The sequence below is a fragment of the Phocoena phocoena genome, chromosome 14, assembly GCF_963924675.1.
Source record: "Phocoena phocoena chromosome 14, mPhoPho1.1, whole genome shotgun sequence".
Classification (NCBI taxonomy): domain Eukaryota; kingdom Metazoa; phylum Chordata; class Mammalia; order Artiodactyla; family Phocoenidae; genus Phocoena; species Phocoena phocoena.
In genome coordinates, this window is record NC_089232.1 from 9,020,653 (window position 1) to 9,045,260 (window position 24,608).

At 52.4% G+C, this 24,608-nt stretch overlaps 1 protein-coding gene across 2 annotated transcripts; it reads right to left on the minus strand.

Annotated features, from left to right (window-relative positions):
- Positions 1-383: 383 nt before the first annotated feature.
- Positions 384-21,405, minus strand: CNNM3 (cyclin and CBS domain divalent metal cation transport mediator 3). 2 transcript variants are annotated; one of them, XM_065891316.1, is made up of 9 exons: positions 21,080-21,405; positions 20,058-20,986; positions 6,743-6,886; positions 5,601-5,750; positions 5,129-5,298; positions 4,829-4,925; positions 4,336-4,469; positions 3,845-3,983; positions 384-448 (listed from the first exon to the last, which is right to left on the minus strand). In XM_065891316.1, the coding sequence occupies exons 1-9, from the start codon at positions 21,403-21,405 to the stop codon at positions 384-386; spliced, it is 2,154 nt and encodes a 717-aa protein (XP_065747388.1). The 2 variants fall into 2 exon arrangements, with proteins under 2 accessions (XP_065747388.1, XP_065747389.1); XM_065891317.1 differs by lacking the exon at positions 6,743-6,886.
- Positions 21,406-24,608: the final 3,203 nt, after the last annotated feature.

Here is a 24,608-nt window from a genome sequence, read left to right on the forward strand (position 1 = left end):
AGAGAGAGAACAGGTCACGGCCGCAGAGAGGCGGTAACCGTGCACTCACGTGGTGGCTTGGCCAGAAGAGGTATAAACACACTGCACTGTCACAGGAGGCTGGCCCAGGGACTGGAGGTGGCACTGTTCCTTTCATTCCGTTCGGAAGCAGGCCTGGAGGGCTGGCCCCGGCGGACCCCCATCTCCTAAAGGGGGGCAGGACCTGCTGAGGCTCCTGGCACCAGCCTCTGGTTCTGAGAGCAGCCAGGACCCGCGTCCACGAGGGCCATCTAAAACGTGGCCTGCAGGGGATGCGGACAGGCTGGCAGGAAGCCGCTCCTTGGCTCGCTCCAGTTCCCCACGTGATTGTCCGTTCCCCAGACCTGGGGCTGCCTGCCAAGCGGTTAAACTCCCGGGTTCCGCCCAGGGCTCTCCTCCGCCGGGAGGCCGGGTCTGCTGTGGCTGGACCCTAGAGGGGAGAGGGAAAATCAGCATCGGAGCCCGTACAGGCAGCGGGTCCCCTGACCCCAGGTGTTCAGTCCTCTTTAGGACGGGAAGGGGCAGGGGGGCGGGGGGCCGAGGAGCCTCAGGCCTCCTCGGGAGACATCGAGGCAGAGCTGGGAGCGTTTAGTTAGGAAAACACTCAGCCTCGTGAGGGAAAACCACTGCCGGGACGGATGCCATCACTGAGAGGCAGGGCTCCTGCCCGTGGGAGGCCGAGGCCATAAGGCCAGGCAGGAGGCGGCTGCCCAGACAACGCAGCAGGCGCTGGAAGGGAGCTTTTGTTTCCAAGGCTGAGCAGGCATTTCATGGTCCCTCCTGCCCTCCAGAAAAATGAGATGAGAAGTAGGGACAGGAAGCACCCACTCACCCCCATGGAGAAGTGCCCCCCATCTCGGGGGAGAGGTCTGCAGTGGCCCCCAGCAGCTAACAGGCTGGCAAAGGAAAGCAAAGAGAAGGTAAAGTAAAAGGCAAGATATTTACCTTGCGTGTTGTCTTAAAACAAAAAATGCTCACTAGTTCACAGTCAATTATCAACTGCAGTTTCCAAATGTGCCAAAGAGGGAAAGGCCTACTGGGAAAGCTAGAGAGAGGAGAGGGAAAGGGAGAGGAAGGGGGAGGGGAGGGAGAGAGGGAGGGGAGGGAGTGGGGGGGAGAGGGAGAGGGAGGGAGAGAGAGAGAAGACCAGCTATGGAGCTGCTCCGGCAGAACCGCTCCGCTCGGGCAGCTTGGGCAGCACCGCAGAGGCAGGGCCGCGGGGGCGAGAGCAGCCCAGGAGGCTCGGTGTCAAGCTTGGACTCTCCCTGGGAATCCCGCTCTGGGACTGATCGATGTGGAGGGGGTTTTCCGAATGTGAAGCAGCGGACCAGGGTTCCGGAAGGTGTTTCTGTAAAGGGCCAGTCTTCTTAGGCTTTGCAGGCCTCGGGGGCAACGAGGCAACTCCACCTGCAGCCGAGTACAATCCCTCAGCAGATGGGCACCTCCAGTAAAACGTTACGAGAACAGGCAGATTTGGCCCTCACGCCATTTGCCGACCCGGCTGAAGGCAGCTCAAAATCATCGTGCTTTCCAAGCATTTCAGACACTTCTCTGCTGAGGAAGCTAGAGCCAGTCACCCAGAGGATGGCTCTGACCTGCACCATTTCAGCAGCGCCCCGGGGACGTGTCCAACACGTGTAGCGACACTGAGCTCCCCGGGCAGTGAAGCAACAAGTTCACAGAGATAAAGTGCAAGACCCTGAGGGCCACCCAGGGCCAATGTCAGGCCGCACCTAGGGGAAAATCACCAACATCACGACTACAGAACAGGGGCTGGTTGGTAATCCATTACAAAGAGGAAATGACCCATGAGCCACTAAAAACGATTCTCTCAGAGGACTGCCTCACGAGCCACTGAAGCCACAAAAGGATTAAAAACCCTCTGGGTATGTGATAAAAGATGAAATGAAAGGAAAAACCAGGATTCTTAGATTTAAGTTTGTACCTTATACACAACCTGTGCAGTCAGAGTAGCAGATGGAGCCAGAAAAGGCTCACATGTGAGGAAACCAAAGCCAAAAGGCTCACATTTTGAAAAACAAAAACGTCTCGGCCTTCGAGACCCGAGTCTAACTTGACGGTGTGAACCTCTGTGTGAGGGGTGCCTCACAAAATAAAAGACCGTCACAGTGGGTAAACAGAGGCGCGGGCTCCGCCCTAAGAGGTCAATGAAGGGTCCGTTCATTCCAAAAGGACCGTGACCAGGCCCAGATCCAGGACCCAACACAACCCCCCAGGGTCCTTCACCAGCACCACAGATGGGGCTCGCAGGAGTGGAACCACCGACGCAGCTCAGGAAGCACCTTTCCATTATAAAAACACGTTTCCCTTCTCAAACGTGGGTCCGGTAACCAAGGGTGTATCCAAGCCAGAGTGCCCGTCTCTCCCGGCCTCCGACTCTTTACCTGTAAAATGGGCGTGACAACTACCACCTCTCAAAACTTCAGGGAAGTTTTCTTAGATGAGTCAGGACGAGGAGAGCCCTTAGCACAGTGCTTGGCATGGGAAGTGTTAAGAGCTCGGCGTCCCCACTGCAGGGTAAGGGGGATGCAGCATAGGCGGTCAGGCCACTGCAGTTCCTTCCACGGCCTCTCCCAAGCCACGCCAAGCCCTGGAGGACCTCAGACCCCAACCTAGGAGCTCCGTCAGCATAAAAGTACCTTTTCGAATAACAAGGACAAGAAAGTTCCCTGATGTGTTTTACCACTCCCACCCAAAGCCCACCCTTCACAGGCTCCTTTTTTATTTTCCCTCCTTACACTCTAGCGTGGGGTTTCCCATCCCACTCTGCAAAGTCTGTTTCTTCCTGCTCCCAGTGGAATGCCTGGATGGGACCAAACGCCACAGGAGGTGCTCTTCTGGGTTTTGGGGATGGTGTCCACCAGCCACCTACCTTCTGAGCCAGGCCCACTGGTGACCCAAATCTTCACTTTCTAGGTGACCTAACCCTAACCCCAAATGACCCAATACAGCACCTGAACGTGACCATACTCCCACTTAGCAACTACAGTTAACCCTTGAACAACTCAGGTTTGAACTGCGTGGGTCCACTTATATGCAGATTATTTTTCAACAGTAAATACTCCAGCACTACACAGGCTGTAGCTGGTTGAATCTGCGGATGTAGAACCACAAATACAGAGGACCGACCACGTTATACACAGATTTTTGACTGCGCAGAGGGTTGGCGCCCCTAACCTGCTGTTGTTCAAGGGTCAACTGTATCCTCTAATTGAATCAACCCACCCTACAGGCCCTGGAGAGAAAATGCTGACTTACACGCTCCTACTCAGAATGTCAGCTGACCTATAGCTCAGCGGTGACGAGTTATTAAAAACACAAGAAGGGGGCTTCCCTGGTGGCGCAGTGGTTGAGAATCTGCCTGCTAATGCGGGGGACACGGGTTCGAGCCCTGGTCTGGGAGGATCCCACATGCCGCGGAGCAACTAGGCCCGTGAGCCACAACTACTGAGCCTGCGCGTCTGGAGACTGTGCTCCGCGACAAGAGAGGCCGCGATAGTGACAGGCCTGCGCACCGTGATGAAGAGTGGCCCCTGCTTGCCACAAGTAGAGAAAGCTCTCGCACAGAAACGAAGACCCAACACAGCAAAAATAAATAAGTAAATTAATAAACTCCTACCCCCAACATCTTCTAAAAAAAAAACACAAGAAGGGAGAGAGAAAAGAACGGGGAGACAAAAGGGAAAAAGAACAAATGTAGGGCAGGGCGAGGGCAGAGAGAGCAGGGCTGTGTGTGCAGCCAGGACGGCAAAGGGCACGCTCGCCCTGGGGTCAAGGCCGCAGGATGCAGCCGCACGGGGCTCACCTGTGGCTGCGGCTGTCTTGTCACCAAGGAGCCGGGTCTGGCTGCCTGGGACGGCCTGGAGGTCCGCGTTCTCAGGGGACTGCGGCACGGCCTGGGCTCGGGTGGCCAGGAGTGCATTGAGGTACTGCAGCCGCGTGACCTGGGGCACAGGAAGCGTTGCAACTCGTGCAGCTGGACGGAGAAGGTGAGGTGAGGGGCCACACCCCTCCCTCCTGCCCTCAAGCCCCCAAACCAGGGTTGGGGGGTGGGGGGGGTGCAGGGCAGAAGCGTTGTTAACATCTCCAAGGAAGCTAGGTGCTTAGGCCACCAGCAGACAGAGGGGCCAGGCCATCCACCCTCCACAGCAAGTACAAGGTCTTGCTCTGGGAAGTCTCAGATAGACTCAATCAGAATTTATTCTTAATCCATTCAAATGTGTGACCAGCTGGTCTAGCCCTCGGGGACGCAAAGCTGGTTAAAAGCCAGCACCAGTGAGCAGCCCAGACGGTCACCTTGATGAGCTGCAGGTCAGAGAGGGCCCTCACGGTGTAGTCAGGACAGTATGCAGACAAGCGGGTGCCTTCGGCAGGCTCGGGCAGCGGGTCGTGGCGGATGGACTGGAGCGAGGACACCGGGGACTGGTGAACTATGAGAGGACAGTGGGTGACGGAGCAGGCCAGCCCCACCCAGCCTCTGAGATCCACCCCACAAATCACCCTGGTGAGGGAATACAGCCAGGGGCTCTGAAAAGGATGGCAAACATGCTCCTCCTGGGGAAAGTTGTGCAGTGGTGGGAGAGCAACAAAGATGAGCCCCAAAGAAATGCTGCCCCACCCCCCATGCAGCCCGCAGACGAGAAGGGCCAGCACGCCCCAAGGCAGACTGCCTTGCAGGAGGCACGGGATCTACAGGAAGGACAGGCCGGACGCAGGGCACTGGAGAGCCTCGGCAACGCCCATCCAGCCGCCGACCCCTGCCTCCAGCTCTGGGACGGCTGCAGCTTACCCGAGGACGGCGCCGTCAGGGCGGACACTCCATAGTAGGTGAAGGCCCCATTCTCGAATTTCAAGCCCTCTTTCCCAATCTCCACCTCAACCCTGCCCTGGGAGGTCGGGGAAGAGGGGGAGGAGAGAGGGACAGGGAAATAAAGAGGTGGACAGGTTATCCTTCCTGCCAGCAAAGAGCACAAGGAGAGAGCACCGACCCCACTTATCCAGGGCGGGTGCATCTGGATCTTCCTTCCGCTTCTCAGACCCTCCCCACTTCCTAAGCAAGCAGCGGGCTCCAGGCCGGGCTCGCAGGTACCTGCAGGATGAGGATGAAATAGTCCACCGGCTGGCTGCGCTGGTACAGGTAGTGGTGGGCGGCCAGGCGGTCGCTCTCGTCAAACCTCACTTCCTGGTTGACGCTGGGATGCTTCAGCAGGTGCAGCAGGACCTTCTCGGAGATTCGCAGCGGGCTGAATACATCCACCTCTGCCCCACAGGGGAAACAGGTGCGGGGACAGTGTCCACCGGGCCCAGCACAGCCCGTGTACCCGCCCGCCTCCCGCTGCATGCCTCGGCTCCCCCAGCCCCCCACAACACCCACCCGGCCGTGGCTCTCCGCCACCCACAGAGGAGCCGCCTTCAAGTGACCCGAGCTAATGACAGGGCGGCAGAGAGAGTCGCCAAAGTTCTCCTGGACACCCTCCTGCTTACTGGGAATGGGGGGGGGGGGTCTCCTGATCCACTGGCCGGTGAGCAGGGACGAGGCCCACCCTCACCCTCACCCTCACCTCGGGAAAGGAAGCGCTGGGTGGCCAAGAGCAGCTGAGGCGAGATTTTCACTTTATAGTCATCGTCAGACACCTTGAACAGGGAGAATTCCTCTTTCTGCCTGAGAGGGGCGCTCAGAGACACAGGCTTCTTCTTCACCATGGTGTCTCCTGGGGCGGGGAGAAGAGGGCCTGCTTAGGCTCCAGCAGCCCTCCATCAACATGAGCGGACCAAGGGGCACATTGCCTCTCCCTCCCCACAAGGCCTCGGGGCTCCTGGGGGGACAGCATCAGGGCACTGCTGCCTTGACAGCACCTGGCGGCCAACTCCACCCAGGCAGTGATCTGGTGCCCCGTCAGAGGGGCGGCAGCTTGCATTCCAGCGATGTCCCGAGAAGTAGCAGAGAGGCCTGCTCCCTCCTCGGAGCTGGGAGAAGATAATGCCGATATGATGGCAAACAGCTTATATAAAACAACAGGCCCCTCGCTAGAAAGCACATGTTCGAGGATTACTGGTGCCAAACAGCCGCTAACCTGCAGACCCCGTGCCTACGGCAGTCCGAGATGCCAAACCAAAATGCTGCATTTGGGGGACAGACACGTGGGCAGAGATTCACTTCCAAGCTCACAGGGCGGGCAGCTCAGTGTCCCAGAGGGCCCACGTGAGGCCCGCCGTCAAGCATGGGCTCTGCGTCTGCCCTGCAGACCGCAGCTGCCATCCCAAGAGTCAGGCACTTCTAAAACACAATCACAGGCCCCACGATCATCTGTTTGGGGAAGAACCTCTCAGCAGTAAAGAATGGGCTTCTTTGAGAAGACACTTCTATACAACAGAACAAGAGAACGCAAACGGACCAAGGAAGATAAAGACTGGGAAAAAGCCCGTTAAAGGCAGAGCTCCAGGCAAGCCCTGGGACTGCAAAGCCACCCATGGGACGCACCCCCACGGCTCTGCGTCCAGGCACACGTGTGAGCCCTCCCTCCTGCAAGGGGCAATCCCGGCCTACGCAGGGGAAAGGAGACGGGGCCTGGGTACGTGACGGCTCTGACCCGAGATCCAGCCCCGCTCCTGACAACACGGAGACCTGCCATCCTCTGATACACAGGTCTCTGTAAGCTCGAAAGACCGGCTGAGCCAGAAAAGCGCCAGGGCCACGACTCACGGTAGTCTTCAGACTCGTCCAGGATCTCGGACTTGATGATCTCCTCGATGACGTCCTCCAGGGTGACCAGGCCCAGCACCTCGTAGAAGGGGTCACCTTCGCCCTCGTTGTTCACCTTCTGCACGATGGCCAGGTGGGACTTCCCTGCAGGGAGGGACACCTGCGTTACAGCTTGCTAGGGGACCTCCTGTTTTCCTTAGTCCCATGTGACTGGCCCATCACAAGGACAGAGGCTGATGTCTATGTTCCCACAACAGGCCAGGCACCAGGAGAGACTCTTCCTAGGTGCCCGTGAGGAGTAAGTCTTGGACCCCATGTCCACCTGCCCAAGTCCCCCCAGGCAGCGGCGGAGCTGGAGTCACCCCGGGTCTGTGCGACTCCACGCCGTAAACGTGGTTTAGACAAGGATGCATCTGGACCACAACAGACACCGTAAACAGCAGCAACCGGACCGTGGACACAGGGCGCCGACACCAAAGACGCTGGCTCCCCAGGGACAGTCTGAATGCGGAAGCCGAGAGGGGCCACCCCGCCTGAGTCTCCAAAGGGAGCATTCCCAATTCTGAAGGCTGCCCTGTATTTCCAGAAGCCGAGGTGCATGAAAGTCACCCAGGGGATGAAGATGATGATAATCAGCCAGTTAGAGCCCAAACTGTGCGGGAGGAAGAGCAGGAAGCTGCAACTCTTCTCCTTCCTCCTCTGCATCCTCCTCAGGGGAGCTAACTGCTTGTTTTACGAGAAAATGTAAGCTTGAGAAAAGCCCAGCCTGAGTGCTGGGGAATGTTAGGGAAGCTTCAAGAATATACTCTGTTTCAGGTAAGTGCTTTTTCTCCATAAAGCTTTATGCTTGTCCAAAAGCCACAGAATGTGGGACTTCCCTGGCGGTCCAGTGGTTAAGACTTCGCCTTCCAATGCAGGGGGTGCGGGTTCGATCCCTGGTCGGAGAGCTAAGATCCCGCATGCCTCAGGGCCAGAAAACCAAAACATAAAACATAAGCAATATTGTAACAAATTCAATAAGGACTTTAAAAATGGTTCACGTTAAAAAAACCATTTAAAAAAAACAAAAAGAAACAGAATGCAAGCCATACAGGTAATTTAAAACTTTTGAGTAGCTACGTTAAAAAAATTAAAGAGACAGGAATGAAATTAATAGCATTTTATGATCAACTCAATATAATCAAAGTATCATTTCAACGTGCGGTCAATATAAACATATGAATTGATATTTTTCCTTTTTTGGGTACTAAGTCTTTGATATCTGGTGTGTGTTTGGCACTCACCGCACATCTCAATTCAGACTGGTTACCGTTCAAGAACTCAGCAGCCACTTGTGGGTAGTGGCTACTGGACTGGACTGTGCAGGTCTAGGATATGGAACTGAGAGCAAACTCATCTCAAGCATGCCCCCACCCCTTTTTAACAGTATTTTTTTTTCACTGAAGTACAGCCGATTTACAATATTGTTAGTTCACACTGTGTACAGCAAAGTGTTTCAGTTATATTTTTTCAGATTATTTTCCATTATAGTTATTACAAGATTTTGAATATAGTTCCCTGTGCTATACAGTAAATCCTTGTTGCTTATCTATTTTATGTATAGTAGTTTGTATATGTTAATCCCACACTCCTAATTTATCCCTCCCGCCCTTTGGTAACCATAAGTTTGTTTTCTATGTCTGTTTCTGTTTTGCATAATTTGTATTATTTTTAGATTCCACATAAAAGTGATATATAATATTTGTCTTTCTGTCTGACTTACTTCATTAAGTATAATATTCTCTAGGTTCATCCACGTTGCTGCAAATGACGTCACTTTATTCTTTTTCATGGCTGAGTAGTATTCACTTGCATATGTACCACATCTTATTTATCCATTCATCTGTCGATAGACATTTAGGTTGCTGCCCCTTTTTATTACTAGCGAATAAAGCATAGGGTAAAAGCCGGCCTGGACCTGCATGTAAAGGGGTGCTTGCTTCAAGAATCCTTTGGTAAAGCAAAAAGTCAAGCTCACCTCTTTGTGTGAATCCTACTTTACATACCTTGGGTTCAATGACAATGTAGTGATTGGGTTTAGAAGCACATGCTTTGGAAGCAGCTGGCATGCCCCTGCCTCATTCTTTCAGCATCCGTGCCCCCTGCCCCGCCCCCAGTAATCAGGTATAGGAAGACCTCTGCTCCAAAGTTGGAGGGAATGAAAATGTCAAGAGTCAAGTAAAAGCTATTATTATTAGACCACTAACCAGATGATCAAAAAAGGAAGGAGGCTGTAAAAGGATAAAAAGATCACATTTACTGTATGTCATCAAATCCAAGATGTCATCAATCATGAGACATCCTGGTTACAGAGATGTTAAAATACAAAAAAAACCGTGCAACTGAGAACTGAAGAAATGCAGTACAGGCCTACGTCATTTCAATGTGCTTCGCAGATACTGCTTTTTTTTTTTTTTCCAACAAACTGAAGGTGTGTGGCAATGCTTCGTCGAGCAAGTCTATCGGCACCATTTTTCAGACAGCATCTGCTCACTCTGTGTGTCACATTTTGGTAATTCTTCCAGATTTTCAAACTCCATTATTATTATATCTGTTAAGGCGATCTGTGATCTTACTACTGTAATTGTTTTGGGGGAGCGCCACCAACTGCACCCACATAAGACGGGGAACTTGATCGATACTGTGTGTGTCTGCTCCACCAACCGGTCATCCCCTGTCTCTCTCCCTCTCCTCTCTTCTCTCCCTGTTCCCTGAGACACAACAATACTGAAATTTAGGCCAATTAATAACCCTACAATAATAGGCTCTAAGTGTTCAAGTGAAAGGAAGAATCACAGGCCTCTCACTTTAAAACAAAAGCTAGAAATGATTAAGCTTAGCAAGGAAGGCATGTCAAAAGCTGAGACAGGCTGAAAATTAGGCCTCATGCACCAAACGGCCAAGTCGTGAATGCAAAGGGACAGTTCTTGAAGGAAATTAAAAGAGCTACTCCAGGGCTTCCCTGGTGGCGCAGTGGTTAAGAATCCGCCTGCCAATGCAGGGGACACGGGTTCGAGCCCTGGTCCAGGAAGATCCCACATGCTGTGGACCAACTAAGCCTGTGCGCCACAACTACTGAGCCCACGTGCCACAATTACTGAAGCCCGCACACCTAGAGCCCATGCTCCGCAACAAGAGAAGCCACCGCAATGAGAAGCCTGCGCACCGCAAAGAAGAGTAGCCCCCGCTCACCACAACTAGAGAAAGCCCGCGCGCAGCAACGAAGACCCAATGCAGCCAAAAATAAATAATAAATAAATAATTTAAAAAAAAATTTTAAATAAATAAGAGCTGCTCCAAAAAATAAAAATAAACAAACAAGCAAATAAATGTGCTACTCCAGTGAACATGTGAATGGTAAGAAAGCCAAACAGCCTTCTTGCTGATATGGAGAAAGTTCGAGTGGTCTGGATAGAAGATCAAACCAGCTACAACATTCCCTTACCCAAAAACCTAACCCAGGGCAAGGCCCCACCTCTCAATTCTATCAAGGCTAAGAGAGGTGAGGGAGCTGCAGATGAAAAGAAGCTACCAGAGATCGGTTCATGACGTTTAAGGAAAGCTGTCTCCATAACATAAAAGAGTAAGGTGAAACAGCAAGTGCTGGTGTAGAAGCTGCAAAAAGTTATCCAGAAGATTTAGTTAAGATCGTTAATGAAGGTAGTTACACGACACAACAGATGTTCGATGTGGACAAAACCACCTTATATTAGAAGAAGATGCCATCTAGGACTTTGACAGCCAGAGAGGAAAAGCCAAGGCCTGGTTTTAAAGCTTCAAAGGACACGCTGACCCTCTTGTTACGGGCTAATGCAGTTAGCAGGTGATTTTAAGTTGAAGCCGATGCTCACTTACCATTCCAAAAATCCTAGGGCCCTTGAGAATGACGTTCAATTTACTCTGCCTGTGCTCTATAAATGGAACAATAAAGGCTGACAACACGTTGGTTTACCGAATATTTTAAGCCCACTGTTGAGAGCCAATGCTCAGAAAAAAGATTCCTTTTAAAGTAGTACCGCTCGTTAGCAATGCACCTGGTCACCCAAGAGCTCTGATGGAGCTGTATAAGGAGACGAATGCTATTTTCATGACTGCTAACAGAACATCATACTGTAGCCCATGGATCAAGGAGTAATTTCAACTTTCAAGTCTTACTATTTAAGAACTACATTACGTAAGGCTACACCTGCCATAGGCAGAGATTCCCCTGATGGATGTGGGCAAACTCAATCGAAAACCTTCTGGAAAGGATTCACCATTCTAGATGCCATTAAGAACATTCATGATTTATGAAGAGAGATCAAAATATCAACACTGATAGGAGTTTGGAAGAAGTTGATTCCAACCCTCATGGATGACTTTGAGGGGTTCAAGACTTCATGAAGGAAGGTAACTGCAGATGTGGTAGGACGAGCAAGGGAACTAGAATGAGAAGTGGAGCCTGAAGGTGTGACTGAAGTGCTGCCACCTCAGGATAAAACTTTAATGGACGAGGAGTTGCTTCTCACGGGTGAGCAAAGAAAGTGGTTTCTTGAGATGGGAACTACTCTTGGTAAAGATGTTGCAAAGACCGTTGAAATGGCAACAAAGGATTTAGAACATCATACGAACTTAACTGATAAGGGGTTGGGGTTGGCAGGGTTTGACAGGACTGACTCCAATTTTGGAAGAAGTTTTACTGTGGATAAAATGCTATCAAAGAGCTGGGTGCTTCAGAGACATCGCTGGTGCACGGAAGAGCCAACTGATAGAGCAAGCTTCACTGGCACCTTAAGAAACTGCCACAGCGACCCCAATCAGCAGCCACCACCCTGATGAGCCAGCAACCACCAACATCGAGGCAAGACTCTCCACCATCAAAAAGTTTATAATTCGCTGAAGGCTCAGATGGTGGTTAACATTTTTTAGCCATAAAGGTTTTTTAGTTTGATTTTCTGCGGGACCACGCTGCACAGCATGTGGGATCTTAGTTCCCCAACCAGGGATCAAACCTGCTTGCTTGCTTGCTTGCTTTCTTATTTATTTATTTATTTTTGCGGTACGCGGGCCTCTCACTGTTGTGGCCTCTCCCATTGCGGAGCACAGGCTCCGGACGCGCAGGCTCAGCGGCCATGGCTCACGGGCGCAGCCGCTCCGCGGCATGTGGGATCTTCCCGGACCGGGGCATGAACCCACGTCCCCTGCATCGGCAGGCGGACTCTCAACCACTGCGCCACCAGGGAAGCCCTATGATATCTTTTTCTGGTTTTGATATTCAGGGTGATGGTGGCTTCGTAGAATGAATTTGGGAGTGTTTCTCCCTCTGCAATTTTTTGCAAGAGTTTGAGAAGGATTGGTGTTTACTCTTCGCTAGATGTTTGATAGAATTCACCTGTGAAGCCATTCAGTCCTGGACTTTTGTTTGCTGGAAGATTTTTAATTACAGTTTCAATTTCATTACTTGTGATTGGTCTGTTTATATATTTTCTAATTCTTTCTGGTTCAGTCTTGGAAAATTGTACCTTTCCAAGAATTTGTCCATTTCTTCGTGGCTGTCCATTTTATTGGCACATAGCTGTTTGTAACAGTCTATTATAATCCTTTGTATTTCTGCAGTGTTGGTTGTGATTTTTCCTTTTTCATTTCTAATTTTATTGATCTGAGTCCTCTCCCTTTTTTTCTTAATGAGTCTGACTAAGGGTATATCAATTGTTTATCTTCTCAAAGAACCAGCTTTTAGTTTTATTGATCTTTGCTATTGTTTCCTTCGTTTCTATTTCAGACGCGGAGTTAGCATCTCCCCACAACTAGGGCGCCTGCCGTCTGCTTGTGGGGGACTCTGACCCCCAAGGAGACGGGAGGAACCCCAGAGTGAACCGGTAGGACACAGCGGGAACGAGGGGGGAGGAGAAGTGGAGGCCAGACAAGATCAGCGCCCCTGAGGCCAGGAGATCAGGAGAGGCAGGTGGGAGGGACCCTCCAGGAAGAGCAGGAGAGGAGTGGAGGGCAACTGCCCCGCCCACTCAGGCACAAGGAGCCTGCTGAGCTCCCAGACCAATCCCCCGCCTTCCAAGGCCCCTCCAGGCTGCGTGGGTCCTTGTGGGCATAGGAGAGAGGCCAGGTGGGGATCAGGAGAGGCAGGCAGGAGGGGCCCTCCAGGAGGAGCAGAAGAAGAGAGAAGGGTGTTTTCCCCACCCACTTGAGCCCAGGAAGCCTGCTGGGCTCCCAGGTGAGATCCCCTGCCCTCTGAGACCAGGGGTGTGGGGCCGCCTGGGCTCCTTCTGTTCCTTGAGCCTAAGCCCCACCCCCCACAGCCCCCAGGGCCTTTTCCAGCCCTGTGGGTCCTGAGCATAGGCCCCGCCCACCACCCAAACCTCGCCCTTGCTTAGGCCCCGCCCTCCACAGCCAAGGCCTTCCCCCGCCACCTTTTTTTTTTATTTTCCCTCCACCTCTTTTTTACTACTGTGGTACTGATGTACCTTCCCGTTGTTGATTCATCTATATTTTTATTTCTAACATATCTAACTATGTTATCTGTTAGTTTCCTAGTCTAATTTTATTTTTTACTTTGTTATTGTTCTTTTTTATTTTTTATTTTTGCCACCCCACACGGCTTGCGGGATCTTGATTCGCAAGCCCAGGGTCGGGCGGAAGCTCCGGCGGTGGGAGCTCCGAGGCCGAACCATCAGACTAACAGAGAACCTCAGACCCCAGGGAATATTCATCAGAGTGAGGTCTCACAGTGTTCAGCACCAAGACCCAGCTCTACCAGTGTTGGATGCCTCAGGCCAAACAACCAGTAAAACAGGAACACAATCCCAGTCATAAAAAAAAAAGAGACGGCAAAAAAAATATGTCACAGATGAAGGAGCAAGGGAAAACCTACAAGACCAAATAAATGAAGAGGAAACAGGCAATCTACCTGGAAAAGAATTCAGAGTAACAATAGTAAATATGATCCAGAATCTCAGAAATAGAATGGAAGCACAGATTGAGAAAATACAAGAAATGTTTAACAAAGATCTAGAAGAACTAAAGAACAAACAGAGGTGAACAACACAATAACTGAAATGAAAAATACACTATAAGGAATCAATAACAGAATAACGGAGGCAGAAGAATGAATAAGTGAGCTGGAAGACAAAATGGTGGAAATAAATGCCAAGGAGCAGAATAAAGAATGAAAAGAATTGAAGACAATCTCAGAGACCTCTGGGACAACACTAAACACACCAACATTCGAATTACAGGGGTCCCAGAAGAAGAAGAGAAAAAGAAAGGGTCTGAGAAAATATTTGAAGAGATTATAGTGGAAAACTTCCCTAACATGGGAAAGGAAATAGTCACCCAAGTCCAGGAAGCACAGAGAGTCCCATTCAGAATAAACCCTAGGAAAAACACCCCAAGACATATTAATCAAGCTAACAAAAATTAAATTCAAAGAGAAAATATTAAAAGCAGCAAGGGAAAAACAAAAAATAACATACAAAGGAGTCCCCATAAGGTTATCAGCTGATTTTTCAGTGGAAACTCTGCAGGCCAGAAGGGAGTGGCAGGATATACTTAAAGAGATGAAAGAGAAAAACCTACAACCAAGATTACTCTACCTAGCAAGGATCTCATTCAGATTTGATGGAGAAGTCAAAAGTTTTTCAGTCAAAGAAAAGCTAAGAGAATTCAACACCATCAAACCAGCTTTACAACAAATGCTAAAGGAACTTCTCTAAGCGGGAAACACAAGAGAAGAAAAAGACACACAAAAACAGACCCAAAACAATTAAGAAAATGGTAATAGGAACATACATATTGATAATAACCTTGAATGTAAGTGGATTAAATGCCCCAACCAAGACAAAGACTGGCTGAATGGATACAAAAACAAGACCCATATATATGCTGTCTACAAAAGACCCACTTCAGACCTAGGGACACATACAGACTGAAAGTGAAGGGATGGAGAAAGATATTCCATGCAAATGGAAATCATAAGAAAGCTGGAGTAGCAACACTCATGTCAGATAAAACAGACTTTAAAATAAAGACTGTTACAAGAGATAAGGAGGGACACTACATAATGATCAATCCAAGAAGAAGATATAACAATTATAAATGTTTTTGCACCCAACATAGGAGCACCTCAATACGTAAGGCAAATGCTAACAACCATGAAAGGAGAAATCGACAGTAACACAATAATAGTAGGGGACTTTAACACCCCACTTACACCAATGGACAGATCGTCCAAACAGAAAATAAATATGGAAATATAAGCTTTAAATGACACAATAGACCAGATAGATCTCACTGATATTTATAGAACATTCCACCCCAAAGTGGCAGAATACACTTTCTTCTCAAGTGCACATGGAACATTCTCCAGGATAGATCACATCTTGGGTCACAAATCAAGCCTTGGAAAATTTAAGAAAACTGAAATCGTATCAAGCATCTTTTCTGACCACAACACTCTGAGATTGTAAATCAATTACAGGAAAAAAACCTGTAAAAACACAAATATGTGGAGGCTAAACAGTGCACTACTAAATAACCAAGAGATCACTGAAAAAAAATCAAAGAAATAAAAAAATACATGGACACAAATGACAACGAAAGCACGACCACCCAAAACCCATGGGACGCAGCAAAAGCAGTTCTAAGAGGGAAGTTCATAGCAATTCAATCTCACCTCAAGAAACAAGAAACAGCTCAAATAAACAATCTTACCCTACACGTAAAACATAACTTTTATATACACTGAGAAACCAAAACACTTGTATGACTTGCTTTACTGTGGTGGTCTGGAACTGAACCCACAATATCTCCAAGGCATGCCTATACTTAGGGCTTGCTTACTGTGTGCCAGCCACCAAATGCTTTATTCATTTACTAACTTACCAAACCCTCTGGCAACTCTATAAGGCACATATTATGATTTGCATTTTACAGTTCACAGAGAAAACTGAGGCCAAAAGAGGTTCAGTGACCCTGCCAAGCTGGAACCCAGGCAGCTGGCTCTGAGTCCACTCTCCTAACACTCCCCCCACCCCACTCAAGTGACTTTCACTGAGGAGAACAAAAGACTGAATCTTAGGAGCCCCCTCCCCTCTGGGAGATAGGCATGGTGCCAAGTTCAGGGCCCCACTGAAGAGAAGCCAGCAGCCCTCTTTAAGGGCTCTACCATCCTGGAACAAAAATTAAAGGCGGAAATGCCCACATTAAGTTCCCTCCCCGCTTCCCAGGAGGAAAGGGCTAGGGGTCCCTGGGGAACTGTCTGCCCATTCCTGCTGAGACAGAGGCACTGAATGAGGAATGTGGCATTTCCAGACGCTTCCCACCCCTTGGTGTTTGGGCTGGAATGGCTCACGCCGGCAGGCAGGCAGCACTGCTACGAGGGCCCCAACAGCTCTGCCACGGGATACAAATCCGTTAGGCCACATCAGGAAGGCCGAGGCTCGACACACAATGTGGGTCAACGGTCTTCTGGGATTTCGGGAGCCAAAGCCCAGGTTCTAGATGGCCATCTGGGAGCAGAGGACCCACTTCAGCCCCCTTCTTCCACAAAGCCAGTCCCTTTGGCAGGTTACCTACAGGAATGACTAAGTTCTACCTTGCTTTCAAAACGTCTATAAAATGGGCGCAAGGTTCTCAGTGATGAAATGATTCAATAATGAACAGAAGAAAGAAGAGCCCTCGCAAGGTCCCCCAAACAGTGGCCACGTGATCTAACCTTAAGGCAGAATGTCTGAGGGGTCCAGGAGGCAACCAGAAAGGAGTAAAGGGCACACAGAGAACGGGAAGCTGGAGGGATTCAAGCTTCTCATCTGATAGGATAAAATGCCCTGAAGATATGGGGCCCCCTGGCTGGCTGACTGCAAACACGGACACAGGCCCCAAGACAGGTGCCGTCGGCTCTCCCCGCGAAAGCTCTACAGAGCCGCAGGCCAGGGGTAGATGGCACACCTGCCGACGTCGACCAGGAAGCTCTGAAAAGCTCTAGAGTTCTGATTTTAGTTAGCAGGCTCGAGAACGCTCACAAACGACAGGGATGCTAGAGGACCCTTCCATAATGCCTATTTTCTAGGACATTCCTAAAAATGCAGCTGGCGATGAAATTCCTCTGCCTTCCCTCTTTAGCGTTTTTTTAAAAAAACTGTCTGAACGTATCCTGTGAGAAAAGTACTATGTGACCATCCCTCACAGATGTCTGAGCAGGTCTGACTCTTCAGAGTTGGGGCAATCTTTTGGCTTCTGACAGGCAATGAACCACAACTCAGGGTTTAAAGCAGACTCCGAAAAGTGCACCCATCCTAATCCCTCCTTTGGCTGAATGTCCTTGAAGTCACTGGTGGTTGTCACTGGGGGTTGACAAAGAAGGCAGGGGTTAATAGCTTTAAAGAAAATACATGCTACTTACTACACCTCCAAAGTACGCGCTCCCCCTGGCAATGCCTGCACACAACAATCAGCTGTCACCTCAAGTCTGCACAGTGACTGAGGGGCACCTCACCGGGGAAGGTGCCTCTCCCAGACTATAGAGTTCCAAAACTGTGCTCTGAAGGAGAGAAAGAAACAGGGCCCGGAATGGCAGTAGCTGCCAAGATGCCAGGGCCTCCAGCTTCGGGAATTCAGAGGGACCGCCGTCTCATACACTTGACAGAGAGACAGGAAGGGGATTGGTTCCTAAAACCTCACGCACCAGGGAGGCTGCGATATGCCCTTTGTTCATGAGCAGAGGAATGATGAAGAGTGTTAGGCTGACAAGGACTTTAGTGAGGAAACACAAAGCTATCTGCCAAAGGACTGCACTGCACGAGAGCAGAGAAAGCCCAGGATGTCACAGGAAAGACGTGGCCATCTTGCCCTGAGAATGGCCCTCACTCTCCACAGGACTCAGGAGGCAGAGGGGACTGAAGAGCCCCCCATTCAACCTCCAGACTGCACCCCTCCCCCACTGCCTTCTAGAAGGAGGCTCTCCAGAGCCGCCCCAAGGCCACCACCCCAGAACAGAAGCAGCCTGCACTGGCCTTCCCTCCCTACCAGCGACTTCCTACCAACACTTCGACCTAAACCCACTCGACTCCCCCATCTTAAGATCCCCCATCTTAAAACCAAAGAGCAGAAGGCCTCCTGCCCGCCCAGCCTCTCCCAGCCACTGCCCCCTGGCTTACGCTCTGCAGCCATACCTCCCGGAAGGCCTGTCTCCTTGGGCTGTCGTACTTCAATCCCCAGCACCCCACTCCACGGCACCACAACTGCTCTGCAAAGGTCAAGGGTATCCTGGTTGCTGGATCCAAAGGACATGACGCCATCCTCTCTCCTGATCACTCTCCTTCCCTTAGCTTCCAGGGTGTTCCAGGGTCTGGCTCTCCTCCGCAGCCCCTCCTCTCTGCCCTCCACCCCTTCCCTGCTGTGGCCCTCTTTAGGCTCCGCTTCCTAGGACCACTTCAACACAGACGTCCAGCTCCTTCCCTCCTGCTTGGGGCTTTCACTTGCATCTCATTGCACATCAACTAATCCTAGGAGCCTGCCTCTCGGGCCACTGCACAGCCACAAATTCCCGTGTCCAGAACGAACTCGTCTGCCTGCCACCCGCCACCGCCCCCAAGCCCTCTCTTCCCTGCGTGTGCTCTGCCTCAGGGAAGGTCAAGGCCACCACCAAGCCAAAATGCACGTTCATCCGCGGCTCCTCTTCTTGCCCCCCAGTCCCTGGGCTAACCACGAAATCCTCCTAAGCCCACCTTCAACTGCCCTCCAGGCCCGCTGTGCACCCCTGTTCAGGCTACCACCACCTCTCACTGGACCCCCCAACCACTGGGACCCCACAACTGTGGTCTCCACGCCAGTCAGTGATCTGTGCAAACCACTCAGATGGTGCCACGCTCTGCTCAGTCGCCGCCCTGGTGGTCAAGCCCGGCCTCCCCAGGGCCTCAAGCTGGAAGGCGGCAGGGGCAGGATGGCACCCTCCCCTGCTGACTCCAGGGCCTGCACGGCTGGCCACCAGGCCACAAGAATCCCCACTGCCTCAGAGACTACAGTACTACTCAGAGACAGAGTACTTGCTACTGGGGGGTGCTGCCTGGCCCCCGACCCAGGCTCCTCTCCCCAGTGAAGGGCTGCGTGGCTACTCTCTGAAGAAACAGCCAGGAGCTTATCAGAGATTCTCTAGCAAAGCAGCCAGGGCTGCCCATCAAAGTCTCCCACCGAGATCCCCAGATACAGTAATAACAGTTACTGCCTAACTTCAACACCCTTCAGCAGGAGGTGGTGCGCGAGAGCGCCCACTAGTGGCCTCCATACAGCAGTGCTAATGCAGGAGTAACATGGTCACTACTGCAGAGCTTGGCCTCCCTGCCCTGACAGTCAAGGGGCTCACAGGGGCCTGGAGACTTCACAGCTGCCAGGAAGATGAGGGGGAGCTGCTCAGTTCTCCGCCGCAATTATTCAGTCTTTAGGGTGAAGCTCATCCAGAGTCCTGAGGTGTCTCCAAGCCCATCCTGCAGTTCAGGTGTGAAAAGCCTGGCTAGTGGCCAAGTGTCCTCTGGGGAGGACACCCAAGCCCAACAACGGCGAGGGAGACTGCAGGGGAATCCAAACCTTCACAATGCGAGAGTCTCAGTTTTTACCAGGGTGAAAAGAGAGGGTGAAAATATGGAGTTGAGAGAACTTGAGACCTTACTCGGGGTTTAAAAAAAAAAAAGTAATGGGAGACTAATTGGTATCCATCAAGTTGCTTCTGGTGAAATTACAGTGGAAGTTTCTTCCACACCTGTAGAAAAACGTTTACCAATCATTCCCTTTCCCTTCCTTTTACCAATCAGGAAGGTAGCAGCCCATCAGTGACCTTAACAATGATGCCCTGGAAACATCACAGGACCAGATACTTTTATATTATATGTGTGCAGACAGGAGCGTCCAGGTACCTTAAGACTATACTCTTCTATGTTCTTTCCGTTTCTATCCAAGAGTTTGGACCTGCTACAAAGCCAAAGGCCACAGAGATGACCTGGTAAAGAGCTGGAGAGTTAGAGCCAAGTAGACATACCTCCCCAAACTGGGGGCCTGCCAGGAGAAGGGGACTTTTGCTGTCTATAGCACTGTCAGTTTCAGAGCCACAGCCTTTAAATGGTATTTCGAAGGGTCATTCGGAGCTGCAAAGCCATCCTCTTCATTAAAAGGGCCCTTAGAGGCTTCCCTGCCTTCCACGAGGGTGGGACCCTTCCCCAGAAGCTTCCCAAACCCCCACTCCTTCTGCAGGGCGCTGACATGCGAGTCCCCTCCGCGATTCCCCGGCCGTTACCTCGTTTGAACTCCTCCAGGACGGCGTCCAGCTTGGTGTCATTGAAGACGAAGTGGAGTGGGTGGCTGTAGAAGCGGGTGATTGTGCTGAGCGGCGTGCAGTCTTCGGGGTCCACGAAGGCCAAGTCTTTGAGGTAGAGCATGTCCACGATGTTGGAACGCTCGTCCTCGTACACAGGGATGCGCGTGTGGCCGCTCTGCATGATGCTGGCCAGGACGCCGAAGTCCAGCACGGTGCTGGCGTCCAGCATGAAGCAGTCCTCGAGGGGCGTGAGCACGTCCTCCACGGTCCGGCAGGGCAGCACGCCCTTGCTGAGATCGCTGTAGGGGTCGCTGCCGCCGCGCGCCAGTTCCAGCACGCGCTCGCGCAGCCGCCCTGGCCGCGCCGCCAGCTCCAGCAGCTGGCCCACGGGCAGCGCCACGGGCAAGGTGAGCAGCACTGCCAGGCGGCTGAGGATCAGTGCGCGCGGCGCCAGCGCCAACGTCCAGCGCCCGCTCACGGCAGCCGGCACCACCTCGCCCACCAAGAACATGAGCCCCGCGCTGCCGAGCACTGCAGGCACGGCGCGCTGGCCGGCCGCGCGGTACAGCAGCACCGCCAGCGCCGCCTGCGCCAGGCTGGCCAGCAGCAGCAGCGCGCCCAGGGCGCAGCCGGCCCAGCGCCGCGCGGGCTCCAGGCGCCGCGCCGCCGCACGCTCCGCCTCCGACCCGCTCTCGCGCAGCACCTGCACCTCGGCTGGCGCCAGCGCCAGCGCGCTCAGCTGCAGGCCCCGCGCCAGCGCCGCCAGCGCCAGCAGCCCCGCCGCCCCCAGGCCCAGAGCCCAGGGCGGCGCCGCCTCCTCGGCTGCCCCGCCGCCCGGCTCCACACGCACGGCCAGCAGCGCCGAATGCGGGCGCACGGCCTCGGCGCGCAGGCGCAGCAGCGCGCGCCTCTCGCCCTTCGGGGCCGCCGCCTCGCTGCTCTGCTCCCCGCGCACCGCCAGCAGCGCCGAGTGCGGGCGCACAGCCTCAGCGCGCAGGCGCAGCAGCGCACGCCACTCGCCCGTGGGGGCCGCCGCCTCGTCGGACGCCGCGGCCGGCCCGCCCTCGGGGCAACCCGCCCCCTCAGGGGCCACCCAGGACCAGGAGCTGTTGGCGAAGCCCGAGCCGAAAAGGCGCAGGCGGAAGGTGGCCTCCGGAGCGGCCCGCATCTCCCCTCCGCGCGCCCACCCCGCGCCCGCCGCTCCGTCCTCCTCCAGACAGACACCCAGCACTCGCGGGCCCGACGCCGCCTCCCCGGCGGCGTTGCCCAGGCAGAGCGCGGCGAGCAACCAGCCTAGCCGACCCGCCGCCGCCGCCGCCGCCGCCATCGCCTGCTGCCCCCTCTCGGCCTCCCGCGCAGCCTACCCCTCCGCCTCCCCCGGGCCAATCGTCGCCAGCCCTGGCGCCTCTTCCGCCAATAGGCGGCGGGCGGGGGCGGGCCCCAGGGTCGGACTAGGCTGCGCCGGGGAGTAAACAGGCCGCGGCGCGATCCCGGGGCGGGCCGGGGGCGTGGGGCTCTCGGCCCCGCGGGGCTCGGCCGCGACTCCCGGGGCTGGGGCTGGGGCTGGCTGGCGTCCGGAGGGCGCGGAGCGGCGAACTGCCCCCCCTTCGCGGGCGTCTGGTTCTCACCGGCAGTCGCCGCTCACCGGGAGGCCGGGCCCGTGCTTTGGGAAGTCCCTGGCTCGGGACTCGGGTCCCAGAGCGGAGCGGCGTTCCTGAAATTGCAGGCAGAGAATTCAGCCAACGGAGATGGGCCGTTTTCTCAGAAAGGGACCCCCTGAACCACTGACCTAAAGGGCGAGGAAGGCTGAAAGAACCGGTGACTGGGCATCGGAAGCCAAGGTTTATTGAAAGTGTTTCTTGATCGCACCCGATTCTGCAATAGGTCTGGGACGTGACACACAGCCCCTGCCTTAAAGGAACTTGCATTCCTGCCAGGGAGAACGATGGTGAATACGTACACGCACGAAATCACTACCTCATTGGATCCTCACAGCTACTACATGTTGTGAATATATTTTACCGGAGAAAAGTGAAGCACGACTCAGACACGGATGTTGGGTTTCAACGCGACCGGCCTAATATCCTGTTCGCCATCCCAGCCACATTAGGAGATGGCAGCTCTGTCAGGAATTACTGTACAGTCACTCCACTTCTAGCAGATCATCCTTGGGAAAATAATTCCTAAAGACCAACAAGAACTATTCAAGAGAATCCTCCCAAAGACTGTGTGGTCCTTGACAGTGTGGAATGTTCTTCAACCTATTATATGTGAACGTCACCTGGTTGGAAGGAAATAGACAACCTGCTAACAAGACTTCTCTATAGGAGTCCAGATGAAATGGGTTTTTTTGTATTTTCTTTACATTTTTATGTATTTTCAAATCTCCTTACATAGACTTTCATAAGGCTGTTCACGTACATGTCATTTAAAATGGTCTTTACAAGGATTCTATAGAAATTCATGTGCTGTGTCATGAAAACACTTTAAACAACAGTTTTGGCACTGTGGCTGCAATTAAGTAAAATACGTTTGTGTGGAAGGTAATGTGCAAGAATGAATAAGCCCGTGGCGAGTGACCGGCAGAAATACTGTGTGAAAAGTTCCAGAATAAGCCGCCAGCAGAAGCAATAATGACTACTGAGCCTTTCCACTGGGCTGGCATGCCTCTTTTGAAAAAAAAATAATAATAGTAGACTCAACCCCTTTGGTTCACACTTCTGTCTCCAAGTCCAGATAAAATGCTGACACTGAGATAGAATGGACAACAGGCTTGAAATGAGTCATGTGCCTGAAAAGTTAACTAGCAAAGACCAGTTCCAGAAGTAAGATGGGGAGAACACTCGGTATATCTAGACAGAGCTCTGACCTTTGACAAGTTACTTTTCCCCTGCTCTCCAGCTCCCTTGGAAAATAACCTGTAACTTACTTGGGAGGGGGGAAACCTTTGAGTAGAAAAACAGTTGGATCACGCTTGGAAAACACAAATAGTGAGTTAAACTGGGAGACCCGAAGACAAAGGACCCGGTACAGAGCAAACAAAGCTGCTCACGAGTGACTTTCTGTGAACAATAGAGGCCCCAACATTACTTTTCCAGCTTCTTTCTGCCTTGGCTCTGAGTCAGTCTTTGGCCCATCATCACAGCATCAGTGGAGACACTTGTCACCGGGCATTCAGTACCCCCACGGGCGATTTTTCCTTTCTGATCATTTGGTTCAAGACATTTCCACGTTTTATCTAGTATTCTTGAGTTTCAAACCCATAACTATTGTGTGTGACCCCTGGCTAATTCCTTCTTCTCTCTCAAGTCTGCAAACGTCACTTCCTCCAGCTGGTTTTCCTCAACCATCTTGACTAGATTGGGTCAAGGTTATGGGAGCATTGTGCTCCCCCCCCCCCCCCCCCCCCCCCCGCCGCCAATAGCATCCAGTACTCACCTTCTTGTAAGACCCATTCATTCATTCAACAAGTATTTCCTGCATCCAGTGCCTGCAATGTACCAGGTACTGTCCTAGTGCTGGGACTGCAGTGGAAATAAGAAAGACCTTGACCGGCTGGAGGTTAAGTTCTAGTGTGAGGACAACAGAAAATATACAAATCCGTATTTTAATATCTGACAATATGTGCTATGGAGAAAAACATGGCAATACAAGGAGACGGACAGAGGGACTGGGGCCAAGCTCTTTTGGCTGGGGTGATGGGGGAAGGCTTCTTCGAGGAAGTAGCGTTTGAACAGAGGCTTAGATGAAGCAAGGGGGTGAGCCTCACAAAGACCTGGGAGGAAGTTCCAGGCGGAGAAGACAGCCTGAGGGGTTGGTGGCACCTGGCATGTAGCAAGGGCTTAAACGTGTGGAACAGATGGATGAATGAAATTTATTCTTGCCCACCTATGCACAAGACTTTGTATTTGTTATTCCTTTTATCTGAAATGTCCTCCTTCCTTCCTGCCTACCCAGTGCCTCCCTTTCTTTAAACATTCCCCCCCACCCCGAGTTGGCCCTGTCAAGCCAGGCTTACTTGAGCCCCTGGCCTGGGTGCACACACAGGCCGAGGCACCTGTGGGTAGGAGTCCGCCTGGCTGAAGCCTCGGGAGTGGATACAGTGAGGTCCCTCTCAGGCGGGCTCTCCAGCGGTGAGCGCTCCAACTGTGAAACCACAACCAGCCCCTGAGTATGGACTGAGAGGCACCTGCTGCTCTAAGACAACGTGATCATACTTCTGGATCAAGCTCCTTTCTCCTTCAGCCCCCAGGGGAGAGAGGAGGGGCAATCTGCCCATCCCAGCTGCCCCCAAGCCTCTGGTGTCCATTGTACCGGATCCCTAATGGTGCCAGTTGAGCACACTTGCCCTGTCTGTCTAGCAGCAGCTGGCACTCTCTAGCTCCTGTGACAACAGCCTTGACTATATATATTTTTGTAAGTTACATCTCTGCTTCCTTTTTACTGCTACACAGTCCCAGAACGCTGGCCCCTTGCCCTGTCATAGGAGAGAGCCAGGCACGGCCACTTCTAGCTCTATGACCGGTACCG